Raw genomic sequence first — 22,075 nt, 5'->3', positions numbered from 1 at the left:
CAGATAACCAATCCCTGCTCCTCTAAGCCAAGGGTCTCTAACACAAATACCTACAAGGGTCAGGCAAGTGACCAAAGAGTGCAAGGAGTCCAGGCAGAAAGACAGTGGGGGGCGTGGGGACTGGGGTGACCCGAAAGTTCTTGATCCTCTCGAGGGAAAGACAAATCAGCTGCAGACAATGGTGGCCACGCAACAAAGCCTAGCATTGCTGGATCTTCTGATTCCCCAAGAAAATCTGGAAGAACGAACACTTGAAGGACATTTTCTGGCAACTTTTTTTTTCAACATTGTGAAGGCCAATGGGTTGCCTGACCCAGGCCTTTTTGGGGAGACTGTGTGCTGGGCAGTTCTGTCCTCCTCTCGCCTCGTAGTCCCCAGCTGGACCCTTAGCCCTGTCAGGCACGAGGACCACTTCAATTGTAACAGGGAATGGAATGACTATCTCCCTTTTGGCTTCCAGGTTCCTGGGCCACCAGGGCCAGAGGGGCCCCCTGGACCTCCGGTGAGTTTGGAGAGCTTGTCAGCATTTTGGTCCATTGCGGTTGTGTCTCTAACGTCCCCTCCCCATGACAGTTCCTGGGCTCAGCTTCAACCGTAGGTCACCACCACCTGCTCTTCCCAGGGACGTTCTCATACCCTTCCCTGCACCTCCTCCTTTTCCACCCACGTCGAACAGGCCTTATCTGGTGACACCAAGGAGCCTGGGCCTTGCCTGGTCCCCTGGGAACGGGTGAATGGAATGACAGCCCCCCAGGCCTGGTCCCACTGTCCTGCAGGAGTCAGTCGCTTTGTCACTCAGCCCTACTTAACCCTTTGCCACCAGACATCTGTTCCTCCCCTCCCTCCTTCCTGCTACCAGCTGGCAAGAAGGCTAGGATTAAAATAGAAAGTGACCCACTTAAAACCAGCCCCTCTGGAGTGGTCTTTCCCTGGTGATAGATGATAAGGCAGCCCCTTTAAAGGGACCCCCTTCATGCTGCGCCTGCTAAGTACCCGAGCATCCTCAACCAGCAGACACTGGTGCGTGCCTCCGCGGCTCAAGACCCCCGTTTTACAGGATGTCCCCCATTGTCACTGGTGGAAGCAGAAGTAGTAATAATAAACTTGGCCAACACTTATTGAAACTTACAATGTACTGGACATGGTTCAGAGCCCATTGCATAGGGTCATTTATTTAATTTGTGCTGTTTCCTCTGAATCGTCTCTTCCTGAGACTCTGGGTCACCTGGGAGGGCCACGGAGAGATTATCAGCCCCTGGCTGGGGGAGGCTGGCTCTGACCCCCTCACCCATGGACCAGCCAGAGTCTGCCCCTGCCGCTCCCACTGCCAACAGGGCCCCATTCGCATTCCCTTCTCCCTCTCCTGGGTGGGGACCCATACCAGACTCTATACCCAAGGCCTCTTGCTCTTCTGTGGCCCAATGTATGGATAAGAAAGTTGATTTAACTGGAAATGCAACTGTAACGTGTCTTGTTTTATTCCAATTGCAGGGGCTCCAAGGTGTTCCTGGACCAAAGGTAGGAAGAGATCAAGTGACAGGTGCTGGACAAGGGGAGGGTTTGGTCAGTGACAGCAAAAAAAAGGAGGGAAAGTGCTTCTGAGGCAGGTAACCCTGTTGACCCTCTTCTCCAAATAGAATCCCGTGGTACCGTCGGGGCAGAATGAAGTCCCGTGGTCCCTTTAGTAGCCATTGTTGACATCTGGCATGCTTTGGTTTCAGAATTTTCCCTCCATCAGTTGACCCACAGAGTGATAGGTTAGATTCTTAGCAAGTGATGAAATCTTATTCCCATGTCATCTGCCCCAAACCCTTCATGTACCCTGAAGAATAGGTGGGAGGCTAGAAGCAACATAGATGGGGACCCCCCCCCCCCCAGGGCCCAGCCCACTGAACTCTGGGCTGTGGCCTCCCAGCCTTCCCCACGAGCATTTCTAATGGGCATGGGGGCGGCTAGCTGCTGCTCAGTGTGGGAAGCTCTGTCCTCTGCTGGTGGCATTTTAGGCATCTGCCAGCGGATCTCCGCAGAATCCCAGTTTTCTCCCTGGGCAGTGATCAGATTCCCACCCATGACAAAGCCCAACCTGGCACTGCCCTTGGGGTTTGTCCTCACTCCCCCCATCCCTCTCACCTTCGGCAACCTTGGGTTACTGCAGGGGGTGCTGTTTCAGGGGCAAAGCTAGGTTGAGAGTCCCAAGCCTGCCACCCCTGAGTCAGCCACCTCAGCCTCCTCCCAACTTCACCTGCCCCACCTTCCCCCACCCTTCAGAACCCCAGAATGAAAGAGTGACTTATCTGGGACGTGCCCTTCTGTGACCTCCCCATTACCTTTCCTTCAGGGGGAAGCAGGTCTAGATGGAGCAAATGGAGAGAAGGGTGACCAGGGAGAAAAAGGAGACCGAGGTCCTCTGGGATTACCAGTAAGTATCTTGGACCCAGCAAATTGCTGTGGAGACCCCAGCTGGGTCCAGGAGCCCAGGTAGTCCAAAGGGGCCAGGGATGCTGGGCAGGTACCAGGAGAAGGCAACTGGAAAACTCAGTGTTCTTAAGTTCTGAACATTCCAGAACTCCCTGTGGTTTGCTTTCCAGCCTGGGCAAGACTGCAGGTTCCAATTCTCTTACCAAGGACCTCCTCTGGGTTCTAGGCACTGGGGGAATGCAAAGCTGAATAAGGCAGGGTCCCTGCTTCCAAGGAACTCCCAGCTGAAAAGCCAGGAGGGGCATTAAAACAGCTTCAGTCCCTGTTATGCCTGATTCAGGGGCAGTAAATCTCTGCCCTTATGTGGTGGGCCAGGCTTGTGGACTTGCAAGCAATAGAGCCATGGGATATTCTCTAGTGTCTCCTACTTTTCCCAGAGGGACTTCATGAGAACTCCTGCTCTCTGCTTTTGAGCACTGGTCACAGCAGAAAAGCTCGAGAAGGGTCAGATTCTTTGATTCCAGCAGCAGGCTAAGGCCACTCAGATTCAGGGTTCCTGGAGAGCTATGATCTCGGCCTGCCCAGGGCCAGAGCTACCAGCTCAGAGGTGGGTTTCTGCTCAGAAGGCTTCTACAGTTCCAGTTCTAGGGCCTGGGCTGAGCAAATCCCTTTGCCCCCACCTCCTGGGGGCTCATGGGCTCATCACTTCCTCACCTGTGTCCAGGTGAGCAAGTCCCCCCCGCCCCCAAGCCCTGAACTCCATCCTCCCTCATACCCCACGGAGGCTGCAGACGTTGATTTGGTTTTCAAGAGCTGCCAGGGATTTTGATGATTCATCTAATCATTTTACTGATGATCCAAGAGAAGAAAGTGAGTCATTTGAGATCCCTCATGAAGTCAGTGACGGAACCAGGCCAGGGGCTGCTCCTCACAAAGGGACAGGCCTCCTCTGTCCCCGGCTCGAGACCAGGTCCCACCTCAGGAAGCCACAGGGAACAAGGGAAAGCCCAGTTACCTGGCTTGGCAGACCCTGATGTTCAGGTTAATACAATCCCAGCAACCAGACACTGAAAGGTATCCTTACACCCTCATTAATGCATCTGTGTAGACATACTTCAGAAGCTGATTCACTTGACGGACTCCAAAAATGATGACTTTAGCAGACATTTTCCCCATGTCTTAAGCTGCATCTAAAATGACTAAATGCTCCCGAACTAACAGAACCTTCCACCACCCCTCACTCAACCATACATCTCCCCTTGCCTACCTTCACGGCCTCCACAATCCTAATGAAAATTGGAGAATTCTGCCAGGGATTGAAATTCAAATGCCACAGTGGCCAAGCAGCTAAGATGAACAAAGAGCCAGCCAGCTGAAAGAGAAAGTGCCCAGGCTATCTTTTATTTTCTAAGTTTTGATAGAGACACGGGTACAGAGAAATACTTTTTCTTGTTTAAGAAAGCAAAAGAACGAGCATATCCATAAGCAGCAGCTAACATGGAACCTAGGGAAATAATAGGGAGTGGTGGGGACTGCGGCACACTGCAACTGTGGGTCCCTTCTTAAGGGGACAGCCCCTTCTACCTCAGCTGGCTGTTGCCTTGGGGGAATGAGGACCCAGTATTTCTCGACCTTCCACTTTTTCAAGGGATGCAGGAAATTTGGCATTTTATGTGTAATCTCCCCTACTTTCTAACACTAGCTCAAAATCATTTACAGCACTGTAGACCATACAAAATATATCAGTGGTCCACAGGTAGCCTGAAACCTCCAGTTTGTGCTCTCTGTTGTAGAAATCTCGAGATAAGTCAGTATTAATACTGCACAGACAAAGCATGTAGATATTTGGATAAAGTTGTTTTTAGGCTTCATTTGGAATATTTATCAATATTTTAGTACCAGCCAATTTTTTTCAGAACCATTCTACTGAGCATACCTTTTTGCCCCACAGAAGTGATTCTCAACTCTGGCTGCACATTGGAGTCACCTGGGGAGCTTTTTAAACATACTATTACCCAACCCCATTCTTAGAGACTTGAATTTAACTGATCTTGGGTGGGGCCCACGCATCTGTATTATTTCAGCTCTCCCCAGGAGATTCTAATGAGGGTTAACCACAGCTCTCTAGGCTGATGAGTCAAGATCTGCCTGAAAATTATGTGGTCCTAAAACTGAGAAGGGCGTCCCTTTAGCAACCTGCTGCTCAGAATGAAACACCTCCCTGCTTTCCTTCTCCCAGTGGGGATTTCAAATCTTGAAGCCAGTTGGAAGCAGTTTCCAAAAATGTTTCTGAGCTAGATTGTCCCTCTCTGCCTTCTCCCTGGTTTACATATTGGAATCATTGGACAGTTTACCCCCCCGGCTTTTCCTAGGTGGGCTGCAAGAGAAGCTTCAAAACCCAGCATTGGCACAAAATCCCCCATTGACATCTCATATGTCACTAGGCACAGCACGTGGGTCTTAGTGGCTTCCCACCTACCTGCTGCTTTGCTCTGGGGAATACATGGCCTTGGCCCTCTGTCCCAGGCAGCTGCCCCCAAAGCCTTTTTCTGTGAAAGAGCCCTTGCCTGAGAACATATGAATTGATGTTGAGCTCTGCAAACTGTACAGCACCAGAGAAATGTCAAACATCATCAGTATTATCACTCGAATGCCCACTTCTCCCACCCAGCCATGCTGAAGGTAGGCCAGCTTCTGCTTTGGTTTCAGACCCAAGCGCTGTAATTCAACGCTCGGGCTCAGGGGTGCCCCAGCCTAGCCTGGCCTCAACAGGTGCACAAAACAGGCTGGGAAGACCAGCATGTCCCTCCCCAGTGAAACCTCTCCTGGGGAGAACACTCTAGAGCTGGTTCCAGACATCTGCACATAAATTCGCCTTCTGTATCCCTTTCCCTAAAACACTGGACCCCCTTGGGGGAGGGTTTCCGGGAGGAGATAAAAGGGGACAAGGATGTAGGGGTCAGCAGCAGGCCACACTGCACTCAGCGTCTCCATGTTTTGTTGGTGTCCATGTAAATGCCATTCCCTGTCCTTATTTCTCCCGTTTTGTTTGATTACCAGCATTTATGTCTGTCCAGAGTCACTGCTTCACTCACCTCTTCCCTCCCCCGTTCCCTTTTTTCCCTCCCGTTCCTCCCTTCCCCTTCTTTTGGTCAAACCGTCCCCTTCGTCCAGGGAGCTTCAGGTTTGGACGGCAGGCCTGGGCCACCGGTGAGTGTCACTTCTCCGTTATCCCCGACCCTACCCCGACCCCACCCCTGGCCTGTGACCCCTCTTGTCTGTCCCGCCGTGGCCTTGTTTTCCCAGTGAGTCATGCCTCATCCCACCACGATCCCAGGGAGGTTTAGTCCGTGCTCAATTCAGAAGTTCAGAATTCAGGCCTCTTATCCAAAATCGGCTGGCCTCCGTCAGAATTCCCCTGTCCAGAGTATGCACCCTGGGACCTCAAACCTCAATTACCAAGCCACTGGGGGGGTGGGGGGTGGAGGCTGCTCCAGCAGCACTAACCTGTTCCTGAAAGGATGCCAAGGCCAGTCTGGGAGCCCAGCTCTAGGGTTTGGGCTGTGACCTGTTCCCACCACACACAGTGTCTGTCTGTGCACATCGTGCCGTGTTGTCTTCATGCTGTGAATTCTGTTTATCGCCTGTCTGCCCACCAGGGCTTCCGACTCCTGTGCCGCCACCAACTGGTGTGTATGGGGGGTGGGGAGGGCCCTGGAGAGGGAGGACAGGGGTAGCATTTAGGAGCACAGAGGCCAGTCCAGCCAGTGCTTTGTGGTATATCCTAACCACGCCCAAGGGGTCCTACTAGAGAGCAAGTGAGGGACTTGGGTCCCCTTTCTCTCCATGCTTCCTGATTCCAGAAAACAGACAGCATCTACTCTTGACACGAAAACACCTGTCCCTGCTTCTTGGGACAAACAGCTGAAGCACTGGAAGGAAACTTCCTTCCTCTCCACCTTCTGGTCACCCTTTCTGAGCACTCCATGAGGTTCTGAGGGCACCTGGCTGTCAGCCGCATACTCCCTGCTGGAGCCCATCCCCACTCCATTGTGTTGGGGTCCCTGACTATAAAGGGCCAGGAGATGGGAGAAGTAACCAGAGCTGCCTGTGTCCAGCCCCTGCCAGCCAGCGAGTCCCATCTCTGCTCTGCAGGATGCTTTCGAGACCATGGACTCGCCGCCCGTCCCGGAGACGAGGCTCTAATGAGCTGGCCATAGTCATGACCAGGGAAGATGAGAACTTTCAGGAGTTCATGCACGGAGGGGAGGACATGCAGGCAGGGTACAGGGAACCATTAAAACCCCGCTGCTTCCCCAGAGGACCTGGACAGGGACCTCCAAAATTGATGCCCATAGAAGTCCAGAGTTTTTGCAGATAGGAGGGCCAGAGAGACCCCACTGCTAGCTCGTCCTGTTGAATGCCTGTTCTGTGTCCTCCCAAAGAGGGGGAGCTGGTGGGACTTGCCCAGGATGACAGATCTTTCCCGAGCCCTGTTCCCACATGCATTTGTAGAGATGACATCATGGACACGGCCAGATGAGAACATGCCCCATGGCCCAGGCCGTATTGAGGTGCTCCTCTTCTATTTCCGTCTTTCCCAGGAGGCCGGTCAGGGCTAGCGGGATGATCCGTGGCTGGAATCAGAGAAGCCTAGACTTTTTTCTCAACTGCTGACTCCATTTACATTGGGCAAAGGAGAGCAGTGCAAATCCCAATACTCTGTCCCTTCGGTCTGAAGGCCTTATTTTTATCCTGAGATCAGTATCATAACCTTAAAGGAAAATTTTTATGGGACAAATAACCCTGCATATCAATAGCTGATATTTACTGAGCACTTCCTAGGGCCCAGAGCCAAAGACTTTGCATGCATCCTCTTGTTTAAACCTGGAGAGAGGCACTAACCATCCTCATTTCACAGAACAGAAAACTGTCACTCAGAGAGGCCAAGAAACTTCTCCAGGGTCACACAGCTTATAGGCCTTCAAGGCAGAGTTTGGAATAGCCAGGCTGACTCTGGAACCCTGTTCTTAACCATTAGCCTGATCTGATCTCTTTCATTTTCTTGTTATTGATGCCCAAGAATTGTCCTTCCCTCCTGGTTGCAAAGGGGGCACCAATAACATCGTATTGTGCTTTTTGTTTTTCTCTTGTAAAGTAAATCAGCATTCTCCCACTGGCCCTGTGCCGCCTTCCACAGCCACAGTCTTTGTGACCTCTCCCCCTGCCCCCACCCCGAGAACCGCCTCCTCATCTTCTTTTGCGTAGGAAACATGAATACCCAGGCGGGATAGTAGGAGGCTCTGCAGTGTAGACTTGATCCAGTTGGGCTGTAATTGGGGAAGATGTTTAATTATGCCGTGGCAGGTCTTGCTCCGGACTCTAAGCATGGGGCGGGCGGCATTCCTCCAGCCGCCTCCCACTCCCCTGTAGCCCCGAGTCGGGAGGGTTTATGACACCTTCCTGCCGGGCCGGTGCAGCCCTCCAGGCATAACAACCCACGGGCCAGCGCAGCCTGGCAGAAGGCCAGGGCCGTAGGGCAGGTCTGCAGGGGGCAGGCAGGGGTGGGTGAGGCCCCCGCGCCCGCTGTGTGTGTGTGTCTGCTGGTCTCTGTGGCATGAAGACCTTCCCGCTGCATGTGGCGCTGCGACCGCAAAGGGGACCAGCTCCCAACCCCCACCCTGGGGTAGGGTCGACTCCCTCTCAAGTGCTTGTGGGAGCAAACTAAGCACCCGTTCTCCTACCGTTTTCAGCCTTGGCAAGCTTGGTTGTGAAGCTAAAGGGCTTCATTCCAAGAATCTGGCTCTGAGGCAGAGGGGAGGTGCGCTCTCCCCCCAGGCCCCCCAAACTCAAACAGGAGCACAGCCCAGTCCATGATGCCCTGAACGCGCCTGGCCTCGCCAACCCTGAAAACTGGACCTGCGGACCTTCCCATCTCTGGGCCTCGGATAGGGCACCCATCCGCCCCGCCCCCTCCCCCCCCAACCAGGGCCCTCACCTTTGCTTTCTTTACACTCCCCAGGGCACTCCAGGACCAATTGGAGCTCCCGGCCCAGCAGGACCAAAGGGTGAGAGGGTGAGTACTAAGCGAGTCGGGGATGGGCATCCGGGAGGGAGCGGGGCATCCCTCTGCCTTAAGCCTCAGAACCCGCAGCCCCAGTGCCTGGTCCCCAGCAGGGTTCCCAGGTTCCACTTCCGTCGGCACCGGGCACTGCAACCACCGTCCCTGCCTCCTTCGTCTCCTCTGGTGGTCCTCACAGCAGGCTGTGGGGGTGCCAGGAGGCCGAGGGGTGGCATGTCCTATAGCTGTGCGTGCACAGGGACTCGATGCAGTGGGGGAACTGGACAGCTTTCTCCACTTCTCTGCCTCTGGTCACCTCGTGTCAGTGCCCGGGATTCGGAGTTGGGCAGGCCCATGGGCTGTGGTCACTGGGACACTTCTCCACTTTGTAATGATCTAGGGAGAGCATGGCACAGAGTCCCATGAGGTTTAGGAAAACACCCAGGGACATCTGGAAGTCAGGTGGCCTGGTGCCATGACCCAGTCCATCCCAGAATGCCGCACCCCAGCCCCACCTAGGATGGGTGTCTGCAAGGTGAGACAGGAGCGTGTTTACTCAGTGGAAGCAGGAGGGCTGCCTCGTGGTCTCCACCTCAAACTCTTCCCAGGCCCTGATTTCTATACATTCAGGGCTGGGGCTCGCTGGAGGAAGTTCTCAGGTGTTGGACCTCTGGAGGCATCGGTCCAGCTCCGGCTGTGAGCCCCTCTCTCTCCTCTCTCTCCTCTCTCCAACTGCATACCTGGCTGACTGCCACGGGGCCGTCTGGCCTCTGTCCCCTTTTGTGTTCTCGCACAGCCGAGGGGCACAGGAGAAGCCTTCCTGGAGTGGGGAGGCTGGAAGCTTCTGAAGAAGGACATAGGGCTCTCTTTGCCCATTTGGGGGAAATCAAGGATGGCTTCCCTGAAGAGGTGACAATTGAGGGAGGCTTCAAAGAAAAGACACAAACTTTCTCTTTCCTGGCACTTTTCCTTGCCTTCCTCATCCAGGCCCATTCCTTGCTCCCTTTTCTTCTCTCCTGGACCCCCAGGACACTGCCCAGTCCTTGAGGGCCTTGGGGGATATAGGTGCTGAGGCATCTGGAGAGAGAGTGAGGAGGAGTTGCAAACCCTTGCCTAGGGCAAGTTCACACCAGCCACACCCCACCCCCCGGCACAGCCCCTTGCTTCCCAGGGGCTCTTTCAGGGAGCTAGGGACACTTCTCTGTTTCATATGAAAATAGAAAATGGCTGATGGAATGCTGTTATCCTATAAGGGAGGGTCACGGGTTCCTTTCTCCTGTTTCAGGGCAGCAAAGGCGACCCTGGGATGACAGGACCAACTGGAGCAGCTGGGCTTCCTGTAAGTCTCACAGGATCAGAGGTGTCTCCCCACCACGACCGCCCCACCCCCACCCCCAACAAAAGCTCTGTTGAAACGGAAAGCCCGGGATGCAGGGCAGCAAACCTGGGGCCAAGTGAGAATTCTCACCTCCATGACAGAGGCTACCACCAGCAGCCAAAGGGTTGCTGCACTGAAGCTGCCCTGCTGGGCACAGCTTGAGGAAGACACCGGGGCCGTGGACCGAGTCCTCAGCCGCACACGGACCATCTGACAGACGGTGGCAATCTGCAAGAGCTCCTTCCACAGTCAGGCTCGGAGCTAGGGGCAGCAGGGGGCCCAGGGGCAGGGGGCGGAATCAAATCTAAATTCCTCCAATACAAAAAGAGCCTTCCGGAAAGGAGCAGCTTTCCCAAGGAAGCTGGGCCTGAAAACAATAGGCTGCTCTCCGGTTGCAGCGTGTCATAAAAGTAAATTGTCCGCCTAACAGAGCCAGAACTTTCGCTTCCCTGCCACTTTAAGGCTTGTACATCTGTAGGCCAGCTCCATGCTAAGTTGCCTAGGCAGCTCCATTTCTGCTAAACAGGCAACTCCAGACAAATCTTTGCCTCACACGCATTCCCCCAGCTGAAGGAATGGTTAGAATCTTGTACCCTGAAAGAGTGTCTGAGAAGATGGGGAATCTTTTTACCAGCAACAGCCTGGCAGGGCAGCCACGTGGACACTCTCCTGTCAGGAGAGTTCTCTGCTCCACAGCCACGTCCTCAGAACCCAGCGCTCTTGCCGCGTGACCTTGGAAAAGCTCAACGGCCCATGAGGATGTGGGCTGCGGAGCGGGAGGACGAGGAGCACGCTCTCAGCTCTGCCCGGGGCTCACCGGCTGTCCCTGGGTCATGTGACTTCAGAGCTTTTCTCCTGCATCCCTTCCTGTGCACTGGGACTGATAAAGCCTGTCTCCAGTGACTGAGGCATCAGTAGAGAGTGCTATGAGCCCTGGGAGGAAGGGCTGGTCACCATCCGGGTTTTCTCCCTAATGTGTCCCCATTTCTCTGCTTGATGACAGGGTTTACATGGACCACCCGGGGACAAAGGACACCGGGTGAGTCTGAGCCCTTGCCGCCTGGCTGTGGTTGCTAACGTCTCCCCGATGGGGTGGAATGATCAACTGGGGGGTTCTGACAACATGCCAAAAAATTTCTTCCCATAAATCATCCTAAATGAAAAGGCTTTAAAATGAAGGGCTTAATACGTGGCATGCAGGGGGCCTGGGGCCTGGTTTTCAAATGGAAGCTCGTAGCTTTCCATCCGACAAGGAGCTGCTGCCCCAACCGGTGGCCATCTGCTCAGCTTCGCCATAAAGTAACCAGCCACCCATCCTGCCCCTCTGCGTGGCCCTGATAGGGGGCCCCTATGTTACTTGTTTGTTTGTTTGCTTTTGCACAGGCAGGCACAGCATTGAACCTGGGTCTCCAGCATGGCAGGCAAGAGCTCTACCACTGAGCCATCACTGCCCGCCCCCTACACTGGTTTTAAAATCCATCATTAGCTAGTCCTCAGCTTCTAAAGCTTGGTTTCACCAGGCATCCCAGGCCACTGGTGAGAAAGAAAATAAATTTCAGACCTAAGAACAAGAATACAGCTGTTGTAAGTAGCCAACCCTTAAATATATATATATACACACACATGTATTACAGTCATTGTTTCTCTTGGAAAGAGTCAGTAGGACTATGAAGTGAAATGTGCCTTCCTAGGCCCCTTGCTCGGCCAGGACACATATATCCAATGTCCACAGGACGCACATCCACATGGGATGAATGACACATGCTGTGGCTTAGCATTTGGACCCAGCAAGGAGCATAATTTAACATCTGACCAAGAGAGTACCTCCAGACTCCTGTGTAGAATGTCTTCCATCTGTTGACTCCTCACAGTGATTCTCGGAGGGGGCCCATGCGCCCCAGAGGCCCAGGAGGGTTTTCTAATGGGTCTTAAAATCCAAGGGTCTTAGAGTTTGAAGAGAAGGAATGAAAGGAACAGATGGAGAAATGAGGTCCAGAACGATGTCATGTATTGAGGTGCCACAGAGAGTCAGAGGCAGAGAGGGGGGCCCTCGGGGACCCAGGTCTTTGAGCTGGTCTTTGGAAACTGACCCCATATTTATGCTGAGCAATCACCAGACCTGTGCACCAATTAATTCCTTTCTCTTCAATTTAAGATGTATTTATTGAGCATTTTTACATTCCTGAAGACATCTCATAGGCAATTGGTCAAAAGCAACTCAGCTTGTCTCAGGTAGTCTGTAAACAAGGGGGAACAGGCAGAACTACCCCTACCAGAGAGCCTCCTGGAAGACAAGTTCAGAAACCACTGGAATAAAGAGATCTGCTTCCGGAGATATAGCCAGCCTTTTGAGGCAGGCTGGGAAACCCACCTTCCTTGGTGTGGCATCAAAGGATTTAGGCCTGTAAAGAAATTGATCATTCCACCTCTTCGTTGGCTTATTAACCTCCTTTTAAATTTACTTCTAAAGAGTTCTGGTTTTCTTTTCTTTATTAAACTGATATTTCTAAAACCTATTTCTTAAGACTTTTTCAGTGGGCTTGAGGCATTGAATCATTTAAAGGCTGCAAAGTCCATCCTTAAAGTAAGGGTGATTTGTTGCCCTAGAGGTGAAAGCAGGGAAGACAGACTGTTCATAGCAGGGAAGCCGGTGGCTCTGATTCTTAAAGAAATAGTGTTACCAAATGAGCCAGTGAGGCCCCTGGAATCCAGGAGAAAGGAGTACTCCCCTGCTCCCTTCCTGAAGTTTTACACACTTGCCCCTGTCCCACATAGAGAGCAGGAATATGTCATGTAAAATTAAGTCCAGAAAATAGTAAAGTTGCATGAACTTTCACCATTAAGAACAATTGGCTTATTAGTCTTATTACAAAGTGTAGGTTTCCAAATCAAAAAACAGCTTACTCTTTCCATTTGAGAGATCTGACTCTTGGGACACCAGAATGTCCTGTAAGAGTTTCCTTAAATCTCACCTCCTCATTCAGACCTCTTTATACCCCCCTTGGCAGGACTTTAGTGGGGGGAGGTGGGGGGAAGCATGAAGGTTTTGCCATGGACTGATTTTCCAATACCTGGAAGTTCCAAAGACTGGTACTTTGGCCAAGGCAAGATGCCAGGAGGGGCTTAGAGAACATTCTGGTTTGAAGCTTCACTGTTACTTATGAATGTGAAGCTAAAGACATTCAAAGCCCCCCAGCCCCCCACCTCGACCCCAATTTTGGAGGGTAGGTCCTGTAGGGCAGCTCTCAAGCTTTGCCCCAAGTCACACCGTGGGACCCCCATCCTAGACCACCTGCTGGCTGCACAAGCCTTTCGTTCCCTCTCACAGTGAACCAAGACACAACCTCAAAATCATGCTTTTCCGTGTCCTGCTGGAGCAAGATCTGGAGCCTCTTCCTTGTTCGTGGATGCGGGAGGGTCATGGCAGGGAAGTCTCAGAACCTGAAACAGGAAGCTTTGTAAGAGGAAGGTACAGATGCTCATAGAAAGAATGCTCTGCCTGGGTCACAGAAGTGTACTTCTCTTGTCACTGAAGAACTCTCTGAATTTGCCCCAGACGCCACTTATAGGATGAACCATCAGTCAGAGGCTGAAGGTGGTAGGAATCTAGCAATTTGGCCATCAGGAAAATTGGGGGCACTGCACCATGAGGGACTGGGGCTGTGCAGAGCTGCCTGCCAGCGGCCCACTGAAAAGGTCTGAGCACAGTGCTGGGGACTAACTCACCGCTCTCTGAGATGCCCTGTGGTTGTGTGTGTGTGTGTGTGTGTGTGTGTGTGTGTGTGTGTGTGTTGCTTCCTTTGGTCCATCTTGCCTCCTCACCTCTCTCTCCTGTATCTTATGGCCTGGTCTGCCTCTCCGTCCTTTACTCCTCCAATCTTTCCCCCCTTAGATATGCTCGCCCACCATGATCCCGTAACCACGTGGCCCCCATCTTTTCCATTCCCCTCCTCCAGCTTCCAGTTTATTTCCTTTTTTTTCTTTTTTTTTTTTAAGAAAACTCTACTGCTTGGCTTCATTTGCCACAATCCTCCCTCACCAGCTAGCATTCTCTCTGGCAGGGCCTCTTTCCTGTCACTCTCTAGGGTGGGGACAGGGGAGGATGTAGGTAAAGCTTCTACTCTAATATCCCAACTGAAAGCCCCTTGCCCTCGCCCTTAGAACATGACACTGAGGCCCACGGTGTACCCGTCAGCCACCGTGAAGGCCTGAGGCCCAGCCGGCCCTCCTCTACCCGCAGACAAAGCATCCAGGACTGGAAGGCCCCCCTCTTTGGCAGCTTTGCGCCCACCCTCTTAAGTAGGGTGCTGTGCTCAGTTTTACGTTGGTCTACCCCACACAGAGTGAGGGTCAGCAGCACTGAGACCATTCACCGTGGGGCTTCCCCATTCAAAGAGCTCATGGTTTTCCTTGTCCACCGTTTGGGAATTATTTATACCAGGCTGCTGTCCTTGGCGGGATACTTTAGAACCAATAGATAAAAGCATTATACCTAATATAATGCATGATTCCTCTTAAACACATATAATTTTCTAAGTAATGATTTGAGTTTTGGAAAACTCATTTAGACTAATGCATTGGAAATTGCAGGCAATTTCTGGAATTAAGTAATTTGGGTAATTTCCAAAGAGTGGAGGAAACCCTGAAAGTATTCTTATCCTCTTCCTCCCTCTAACAAACTCACATCCTGCAGCCCTCCACGGTGAGAACGCTGCAGACAGAACAAGGCTGTAACTCTGACCCTGAGTTACAGTCTGGCAGCAGCTTTGGCTCCTGTACCAGCCAACAATGAATAACAACCATCATTCATATCAATATGCGGCCGCTGGCATCAACTGAGTGCAGACCATATGCCAGTAGCGAGTACTCAATATGCACAGAGTTCACAAGTCTTTGAGGCAAGTATTATTATCCCCATTTTATAGGTGAAGAAACTGAGGCTCCGAGAGGTTAAATAACTTCCCAGAGTCACACAGCTCGTAATTGGCAGAACCAGCCTTTGTTCTGACCAAGGTGTTGCCGAGCTCTCACGTTCTCGCCACCTGGAGTAGCCCAAGCACGTGATAGCCGGCCTTCCATGGAGGAGGGAAGGAGTTTCCTGGAAGATTCCTCCAGGCACACAACATATGAAAATCCAAACTCAAATGTGTTACAGATGCGATGCCTGACTTTTAAAAATAATTCCTCATGGCCCTCCTTCAAATGGAGAGTGACCCTGACAGATACAAAAGGGCTCAATTTAGAAAGATGAAGTTTAGTGAAGCTTTTCAGGAACAAATGAATTCCAAGAACTGACATGTCCATATATAAAATAGGTATCTGTGACTTCAGACCAGGATGGATCAGAGACACTCATAGAAGGAAGAAGACCCATCTGAGCCCTGTACACACTAGTATACATGCACCAACACATGGTGCACACATACTTGCACACGCACAAGCACAGACTCACACTCACGCATGCACATGCACACATGCCAACCCACCACCCCAGGGCTCTAACTAAAACCACCTTGCCTCCTAATAGAATAGTTAAGGAATGAAAACCAACTGGGACAAAAGCTCAAAGCCAAATGGACCCTCAAAGAGAAAGGAGTTGGCCTCCCAGTCCCTGTGCTCATGACACACCCACCCTGGGCCCCGCATGAGCAAAACTGCCCATCTGTATCATTGATCTGCGTTTCCCCCCGCCCCCAGGTGTGGGCCCCTCTGCTTCCCGCAGCCAGGCACCTTCCTCCCCTCCCCACCCCCCACCACCGTAGCCAGTGGTGCTTTAGCAGGGCAGAGGTGGTCACCGCCCCCAAATCCTATGGGGAGAAGCTCCTCATTGAGAAAATCGTCCCCCCCACCCTTCAATTTTTCTTTTCTTTTTCTGTCTCTAACTTTAACACATGGATAATCCTAAAGTTCTGATGTTGTTGTTTTTTCTCGGACTAACTGATTATTTACAGGGGGAGAGGGGGAAGAAAGGCCCTAGAGGGCCTAAAGGGGATAAGGGAGAGCAAGGAGCTCCTGGATTAGATGCCCCCTGCCCGCTGGTATGTTTCATTTATCACTTACATTGTTCTGGTTTTCTCCTTGAGGATTGCAAGTTAGAAACAAAGAAGGCAAATAAACCAAGATGAGAACTAAATGACTCCACCCATGCTACCAAAATCTATCCATTTGACCCACGAAATTCTGCCTGCTGTTAGGTTGCCTTAAAACCACAGCTGTGAATCATTCTGGCCAAATCCCTTTCCTTTGAAGATGAGGAGCATTTGATGTGTAGAAGTGAACTGGGAGGAAAGAGAGTTTGGGAGAGGGCCTCAGCTCTCAACTCCAGGCTGACTTCAGAAGCCAGTGCAGCATTTGGGAGCTGCGACTTTGCCTTCTTTGTTTTGCGGCCACCTCTGTTTAGGGGCCAGCATTTCCAGCTGCCCAGATCCACTCGGTCAGGATGCAGGACTCTGGGGTTAGCTTCTCCTGAGGGCCACCTGTGCTCAACTGTAGACAGAACAAGAACTGACAGCGGGCTTTCAATAGCCAGCCTCCAGTGCCCACTGCCATCCAGATAAAATCCTTGAAGCGCCAGACCAGACTCAGAGCCAGACACACACAGGAAGCCTTGCCAAACAAACCGATAATTATTTGCGGCACCTTCTTGATCCATTTCGAGGTTCTGAAAATTAAGATGGGCTCAAGTTGAAAATCATCTGGGTCTACTCCAAGTGAGTGAGTCTTTAAATCAAAAGGGGGCTGGTTGACCACATTCAGAAACCAAAGAGAGCACAAAGGTTGAATTTGGGAGATGGGGAATGAACTGGGACTTAGCCCCTCATTGTAGATGCCTCGAGCGTCCTGCATCCTGGCCAGGGTAGGGCTAAGCCTCTCCATTCCATGGATGGAGCCAGCTGGTCTTTACCCAAATAATCATCATGGTTGGTTTCATGAACAGGGACACCGAGGTTTTAAAGGAGAGAAAGGGGAGCCAGGGTTACCAGGGCTGGACGGACTGGATGCCCCATGCCCATTGGTATGGCATCGCCTGCCATTTCCTGCATGGCCAACTGGGGTTTCCCCACATCTGTGGTTGATACCTGCATGCCTCTCTACTGCCGTCCGTGCTCCTCAACCTCCCTCCCTCCAGTTTCCATGTCCTGCGTCTTCCCTCCATAGACACCAAGGGTCACCTCTGGGGCCTCCCAGCCACGCTGCCCTCTCACATGCAAAGCTTGCCTGCTGCTGTGCATTCAAAAGCTCATCGTCCACCCTCCTATGAGCTGACTCTCTCCACCCTGCCATAACCTGCTTTGCCTGCAGCTTATCCTCATTGCAGAGTAGCTTCTAGACAAATCTACTACCAGAAACAAAACTAGTAAAGGGGATTCTCTGGAGAGGATCTTAGAACCTCTCTTAGACTTATCTTCCTTCACATACTGAGATTAGTTCAGTTGAGTACCTGGCGAAGCATTTGCTGAAGTGTTGAGGGAACCCGACATCATTAAGATGCTAGCTGAGTCAGCCCCACAGCCACTCCCCCCCCCAACATCGTGACTTGATGGGGACAGAAAGGCATGCTCAGGAACATTTCCACGGTGGACAGAGAAGTTCTTCTTTGGAAGTTACAGAAGAACTTATTTCCTCTGAAGGAAAGGAGGCTACCACCAGTCTCCTCTTCCAGCATGGGCTTGGGGTCGCAGCCCTGGTGACACCACCAGAATTGGGGGATGGGGGAGGAAGAATGGTCCAAGATTAGATTTTCAGGTTCTAAAGTGTTGATCCTTCTTGTTGACATCCCAGAAGACATTACAAGACGCTCCCTTGGTTTCATCTTCAGATAGTTCACCACTGAACAGCCTGGAGGAGAATGAAAAAGTTGGGAATGTAGTTAAGGAAGAGAAGGGAGGGGGACATTTAGGGATCCCTCTTTCAAGCACGCCTGGCGTAAGTGGTGGCAGCGTGTTCTCACCTGGCCCGGTCCGTCTTTGGGCCTTTAACTTACTTGCAAGGGAGATAGAAGATGACACTTCATCCCAAGAATGAAGCAAAAGGCTTAAGAGTCTCCTGCTCTCCCTAAATTTCCCCAGCACCTTTAGAATTCATCGAGCCATTTTCATACTTGTAATGGATTAGAATTGGAGCCCTCACATCCCCACCTTGAAGAGCCTGTCGAAGGCTACTAGTGACTTGTTAGGATCCACGTATGCCACCGCAGGAGAGCACACAGCAAGCTCGCAGAATAGCATGCACCCTTCCAGCCTCCCGCTAAAGCCCTGCGCCCGCCCCGGCCTCGCTGCCGGCAGTACCGTGCGTGCCACTGCACAAGCCCCTTTTTCGACCCCGGAGCTCCCGGAGCCCCTACACCCTCCGCTAACCTGCACCCAGCTCATCCCCTGCCGCCCCGCCTGCAGCACCCTTGGCCTCCCTCCTGCTCCTGCGCACGTATGGAACTCCCCATCCTCCTCTGCCTGCCCTGCCCCCTCCAGGGGCCGTGCGCACGCCGGGAAAGTTGCAGGCCCCCGGAGGCGCCTCTCCCCTTTCGAGTCCGCGCGCCGCCTCCGGCCCGCAAGGAGAAAATGAAGGTCATTCTATTTGACCCTTAATGCAAAATGGCATTTTCTCCAGTAACATCCCATATCGATGTGTGGTTTGATTATTAATCTTGCCGTAGATGTATGCCTCTTCCCCTTTTTGTCTCTTGCTGTTTTCCTTGCCTCCTGTATTGTGTTATTGTGCATATGGGGCCGGGGGGTAGGGGGTTATGACCATGGTTTTTAGTAGACTTCTCCGCGCTCCATGACAGGGCCGGCTGCCTGACCAACGCCAAGCGGCTGGAGGCTTGGACACCTGTCCTGGGTGGATTAAGTTGGTCCCCGGCACAGAGACTCCCATTCTACCTCCCTGGGGACTTACCACTTGCTCCAGTCCCCTGAAGCCCTTTGTCCTTCTAGAATCTTTCTTTGCCCTGGAACCTGGAATTCTAGACTGTGGGGGAAACTCCCACAGATTCAGCTGAGTACCAGATCTCTGCTGTCAGTTCAGCGTCACCCTCCTCACCTGGCCTCTCGAAGGTGTCTGGGTCTCCCAGCCTGTGCCAGAGAGTCCGGGATGTCCGGGCCCCGCGAGGGTCCCCCGCCATGAGCAGACGTCCTGAGGCCACAGGCGTGAGGTGGTCAGTTCCCCTCCTCACATTGCATTTTACCCCCAAATCCCCAGCAGCATCTCAGGCTGCATCAGGAGCTTTGTCTGCCTGCTGAAGGCACCTAGAGGCCATGCTGCAATACTCTGGAGGTCGCCTGTCCCTCGGTGTCCCCCCCGCACCCTTTGCATTTCATCAGCTCAGGACAATCTAGACTTCCTCCCACGGATGTGCTAAGGAAGAGAGAAAGACAAGAGAGCGGGTGCACCAGGAGGACCCTTAGAGACACCCCCCACCCCGGGTTTTACAAGGAAGAAGCCGAGGCCCCCAGATGCTGAGTGACCTTTCCATGCGCTCTAGCACCCAGTAGAACTAGAGCAGAGACCAGTAGGGCTCCCAGTCATTCGAGAACACCTAGGCTCGCTGCTCCCACTGGCTGGCAGAGCCCCACTTGACCTTGCACTCTAACTACATGTGACCTTAGCCGAGTGGAAGACAGCCAACCTGATTCCCGCCTCCTTCCTTCCGAGGCTCTGACCCGAGGGAGAGAAAAGAAATAGACCACCTGGCGTGGGCCACGCCTTCACCAGTTGCAAAAATGTTTGTGGCCCTGGGGACCCCTGTCTTGCCTGCTTCGTGGGCCACCCTCTGAGACTCTCAGCCCTTCTGCCTTCTTTCCTCATTGCAGGGTGAAGATGGCTTACCCGTCCAGGGCTGCTGGAACAAGGTGAGGCTTCCCAGCGTTTGCTTTGCCGTGGGGAGCACAGGTGAACGTGGGGCTCCATTTTCTTGTAAGAAAGTATGCATAATTTCCCAAAATGACCCTGAGACCCCAACTAGTTCAAGAGTTTATACTTAGCTAATATAGTTCTATTCCACTGGTGTCACACTTACAATGAAATGAACAAGTTCCTTTCGGCTAAGATGCTCTGAATCTCATTAATTCATGGGATTGGATGAAAGAATTAAAATCACCAAGAGACCCTAGGTTTCTTATCCACCTGCACCCTAATCAGAGAAGGGAACAACTCAACACTTAAGGGAGATGGCGCTGTCAGAATCTGTTCCTCAGGCCATGCCACGTCCTCTTGTCTTCTACCCTAGACTTAGTTAAAGCACCACAGAAGCAGGTAAGAAAAGGGTAAGACCCCAACCCTGTACCCCCTAAGAAAAAGACATTCTCCTTCAAGTTTGTCGCTGATGGTTAGGAGATAAAAATAGTTGTGTTTAACAGGAGAAAAACAGCCACTATCAAGGGCTACAGTGTCTTAGAGAAACAACCGGAGAGACTCCTGTCTGGCCATTCAAACCATTTTTCAGTCTGGGAAAATGCAGTAATTAACAACCTCCTTAGGTCTCAGAGGGAAAGTGCCCTCTAGCGGCCATGTAGGGGAGTCATTGGAAAGGAAAAGCTTAGCTTCCCGCCCTCAGGCTGCTTACCGTCCATTCCATTGACTCGGGTCCCTTATCCAGAGCTCCCATCCAACACAGAACAAGATTTGTCTCATTTCCTACAAGGGAACAAACATCCACAGGCCCACTAAAACTAACTCTGTTTTTTGCTTTTTGTGTTTGTTTGTTTTTTGCAGTGATGCCTCTAACCTTGGATTGGCCTGTGTGTTTGTACATAGAATATTTATTTTTATACAGTTTTCAGTTTTTGAAAATACCAGAAGTATGATGCATCTTACAGATTATTAAAAAAAAAAACCTGCATATTTTGTACAGAAGATATCAACCTCTTCTCCTTTGTTTACAAGATGTTTTGTATAAATCTATGTCTCTAATACACTTCTTGCTTGTGAATTCAGTTGTAATGTTTGCATGATATTTGTGCACACTTATTAAGTATTGAAGCTTAATAAATTATTATGCTCTGGTGCCAAAGGGAGCCACCCAGCATTCAGGTGCTCACTAGCTTACGTGTGAATTCACACACACGTGGAGGTTGGTGGTATTTGCCCAGCTAGGTGTGTCGAAGAATATTTTAAACGCTTATGGATTTTCATTAAAAAAAAAAATGAAAACATGGCAATTCAAGATCCTGATTAATCATTAAATTAAATAGGGTGCACGGGTGATTCAGTAGTAGAATGCTCGCCTTCCATGTGGAAATCCCAGGCTCAATTCCTGGGCCCCCCCCAAATTAATTAATTAATTAATTTAATTATCTCTTGTGAAAGCAGGAGGCCCCAGGAGCGGGCATCTTCTGAAGAATGGGGTAATGTTTTGAAATGTTAAGTCCGACAGAGGAGGAGAGGGACTCTGTGAAGCGATGTCTTTTCTCCCGATGTCGTGAGGTAGAGGTCAGCCTTTACCCTTTACGGTTCAGGTGTGTGGACAGACACCCAGGGCGGCGATGAGCCGTTTGCTATTGTGTTTGCTTTGGGGGGTTGTTTTCTCCTTTAGTGTCATAGGCCCTGGTATCAGGCCCGCTGACCGGGCCATCCCCTCGCTGTGGGCTCGATGAGGCACAGAGATGTGGCATCTGCCAGCCCACTCTAGCAAAGAATTCAGAAAATACTCACAAATCTGGGCCAGATCAGGCCAATATGAAGCTGTTGGCATTTTCTAAAATATAGAGCTTTGTTCTCTCCATTCGTAGAGCACTGTTTAGTCACGATCTCTAGGAAACCTGTTTTAGTGACTGGGAAGTATTGGCCATGATGCAGCATTCGCATTTAGAGTTTGATTTAATAAAAAAAAAAAACATAAATTGATGCTTCTAAAGTGCTTGAAAATAAGAAACAACTGGGGTCATTCAAACACCCCCCTCATCTTGTTTTCATTTTAAATGGCCTTTATACAGCCTTTCTTCCAAGATGGTATAAAGGCAAACCTAAACTCAGATTCTGCCAGCAATACAAACCCTGGGTTCACGTTCGCGGGGCCACTGCCACCTCATGACGGCGTGGGCGGCACTCACAAAGTGCTGGGTCAATAGGGTCACATGCGGGTGGACTGACCTTCTTGCTGAAAATGTCCACTCTGTCGTGGTGGCAGTGGGACAGCTCCCCTCTCTAAGCCTTGGCCACCCGGTTGAATTAGAGCCAATCTCTGTGGTCATCAATGGAGCTCACCTGTCCCCTCCCTGGTC

The 22,075-nt window shown here is 51.6% G+C and overlaps 1 protein-coding gene across 8 annotated transcripts in view; it reads left to right on the top strand.

Annotated features, from left to right (window-relative positions):
- COL13A1 (collagen type XIII alpha 1 chain) overlaps window positions 1–21,434 on the top strand; it is an 82,225-nt gene extending 60,791 nt beyond the window's left edge. For 6 of the 8 annotated variants that reach the window (XM_077125050.1, XM_077125052.1, XM_077125053.1 and 3 more), the window contains 9 exons: window positions 461–502; window positions 1,492–1,518; window positions 2,339–2,419; window positions 8,441–8,494; window positions 9,765–9,818; window positions 10,861–10,896; window positions 15,809–15,895; window positions 19,667–19,705; window positions 20,568–21,434. In XM_077125050.1, the coding sequence (XP_076981165.1) occupies window positions 461–502; window positions 1,492–1,518; window positions 2,339–2,419; window positions 8,441–8,494; window positions 9,765–9,818; window positions 10,861–10,896; window positions 15,809–15,895; window positions 19,667–19,705; window positions 20,568–20,570 (423 nt within the window). In that variant the 3' untranslated portion in view covers window positions 20,571–21,434. The other 2 variants (XM_077125054.1, XM_077125051.1) reach the window with 2 other exon arrangements.
- Window positions 21,435–22,075: the final 641 nt, after the last annotated feature.

The sequence above is a fragment of the Tamandua tetradactyla genome, chromosome 13 (assembly GCF_023851605.1).
Source record: "Tamandua tetradactyla isolate mTamTet1 chromosome 13, mTamTet1.pri, whole genome shotgun sequence".
Lineage (NCBI taxonomy): Eukaryota > Metazoa > Chordata > Mammalia > Pilosa > Myrmecophagidae > Tamandua > Tamandua tetradactyla.
The sequence above is the reverse complement of the archived record's forward strand: the minus strand, read 5'-3'. Positions and strand labels throughout refer to the sequence as shown.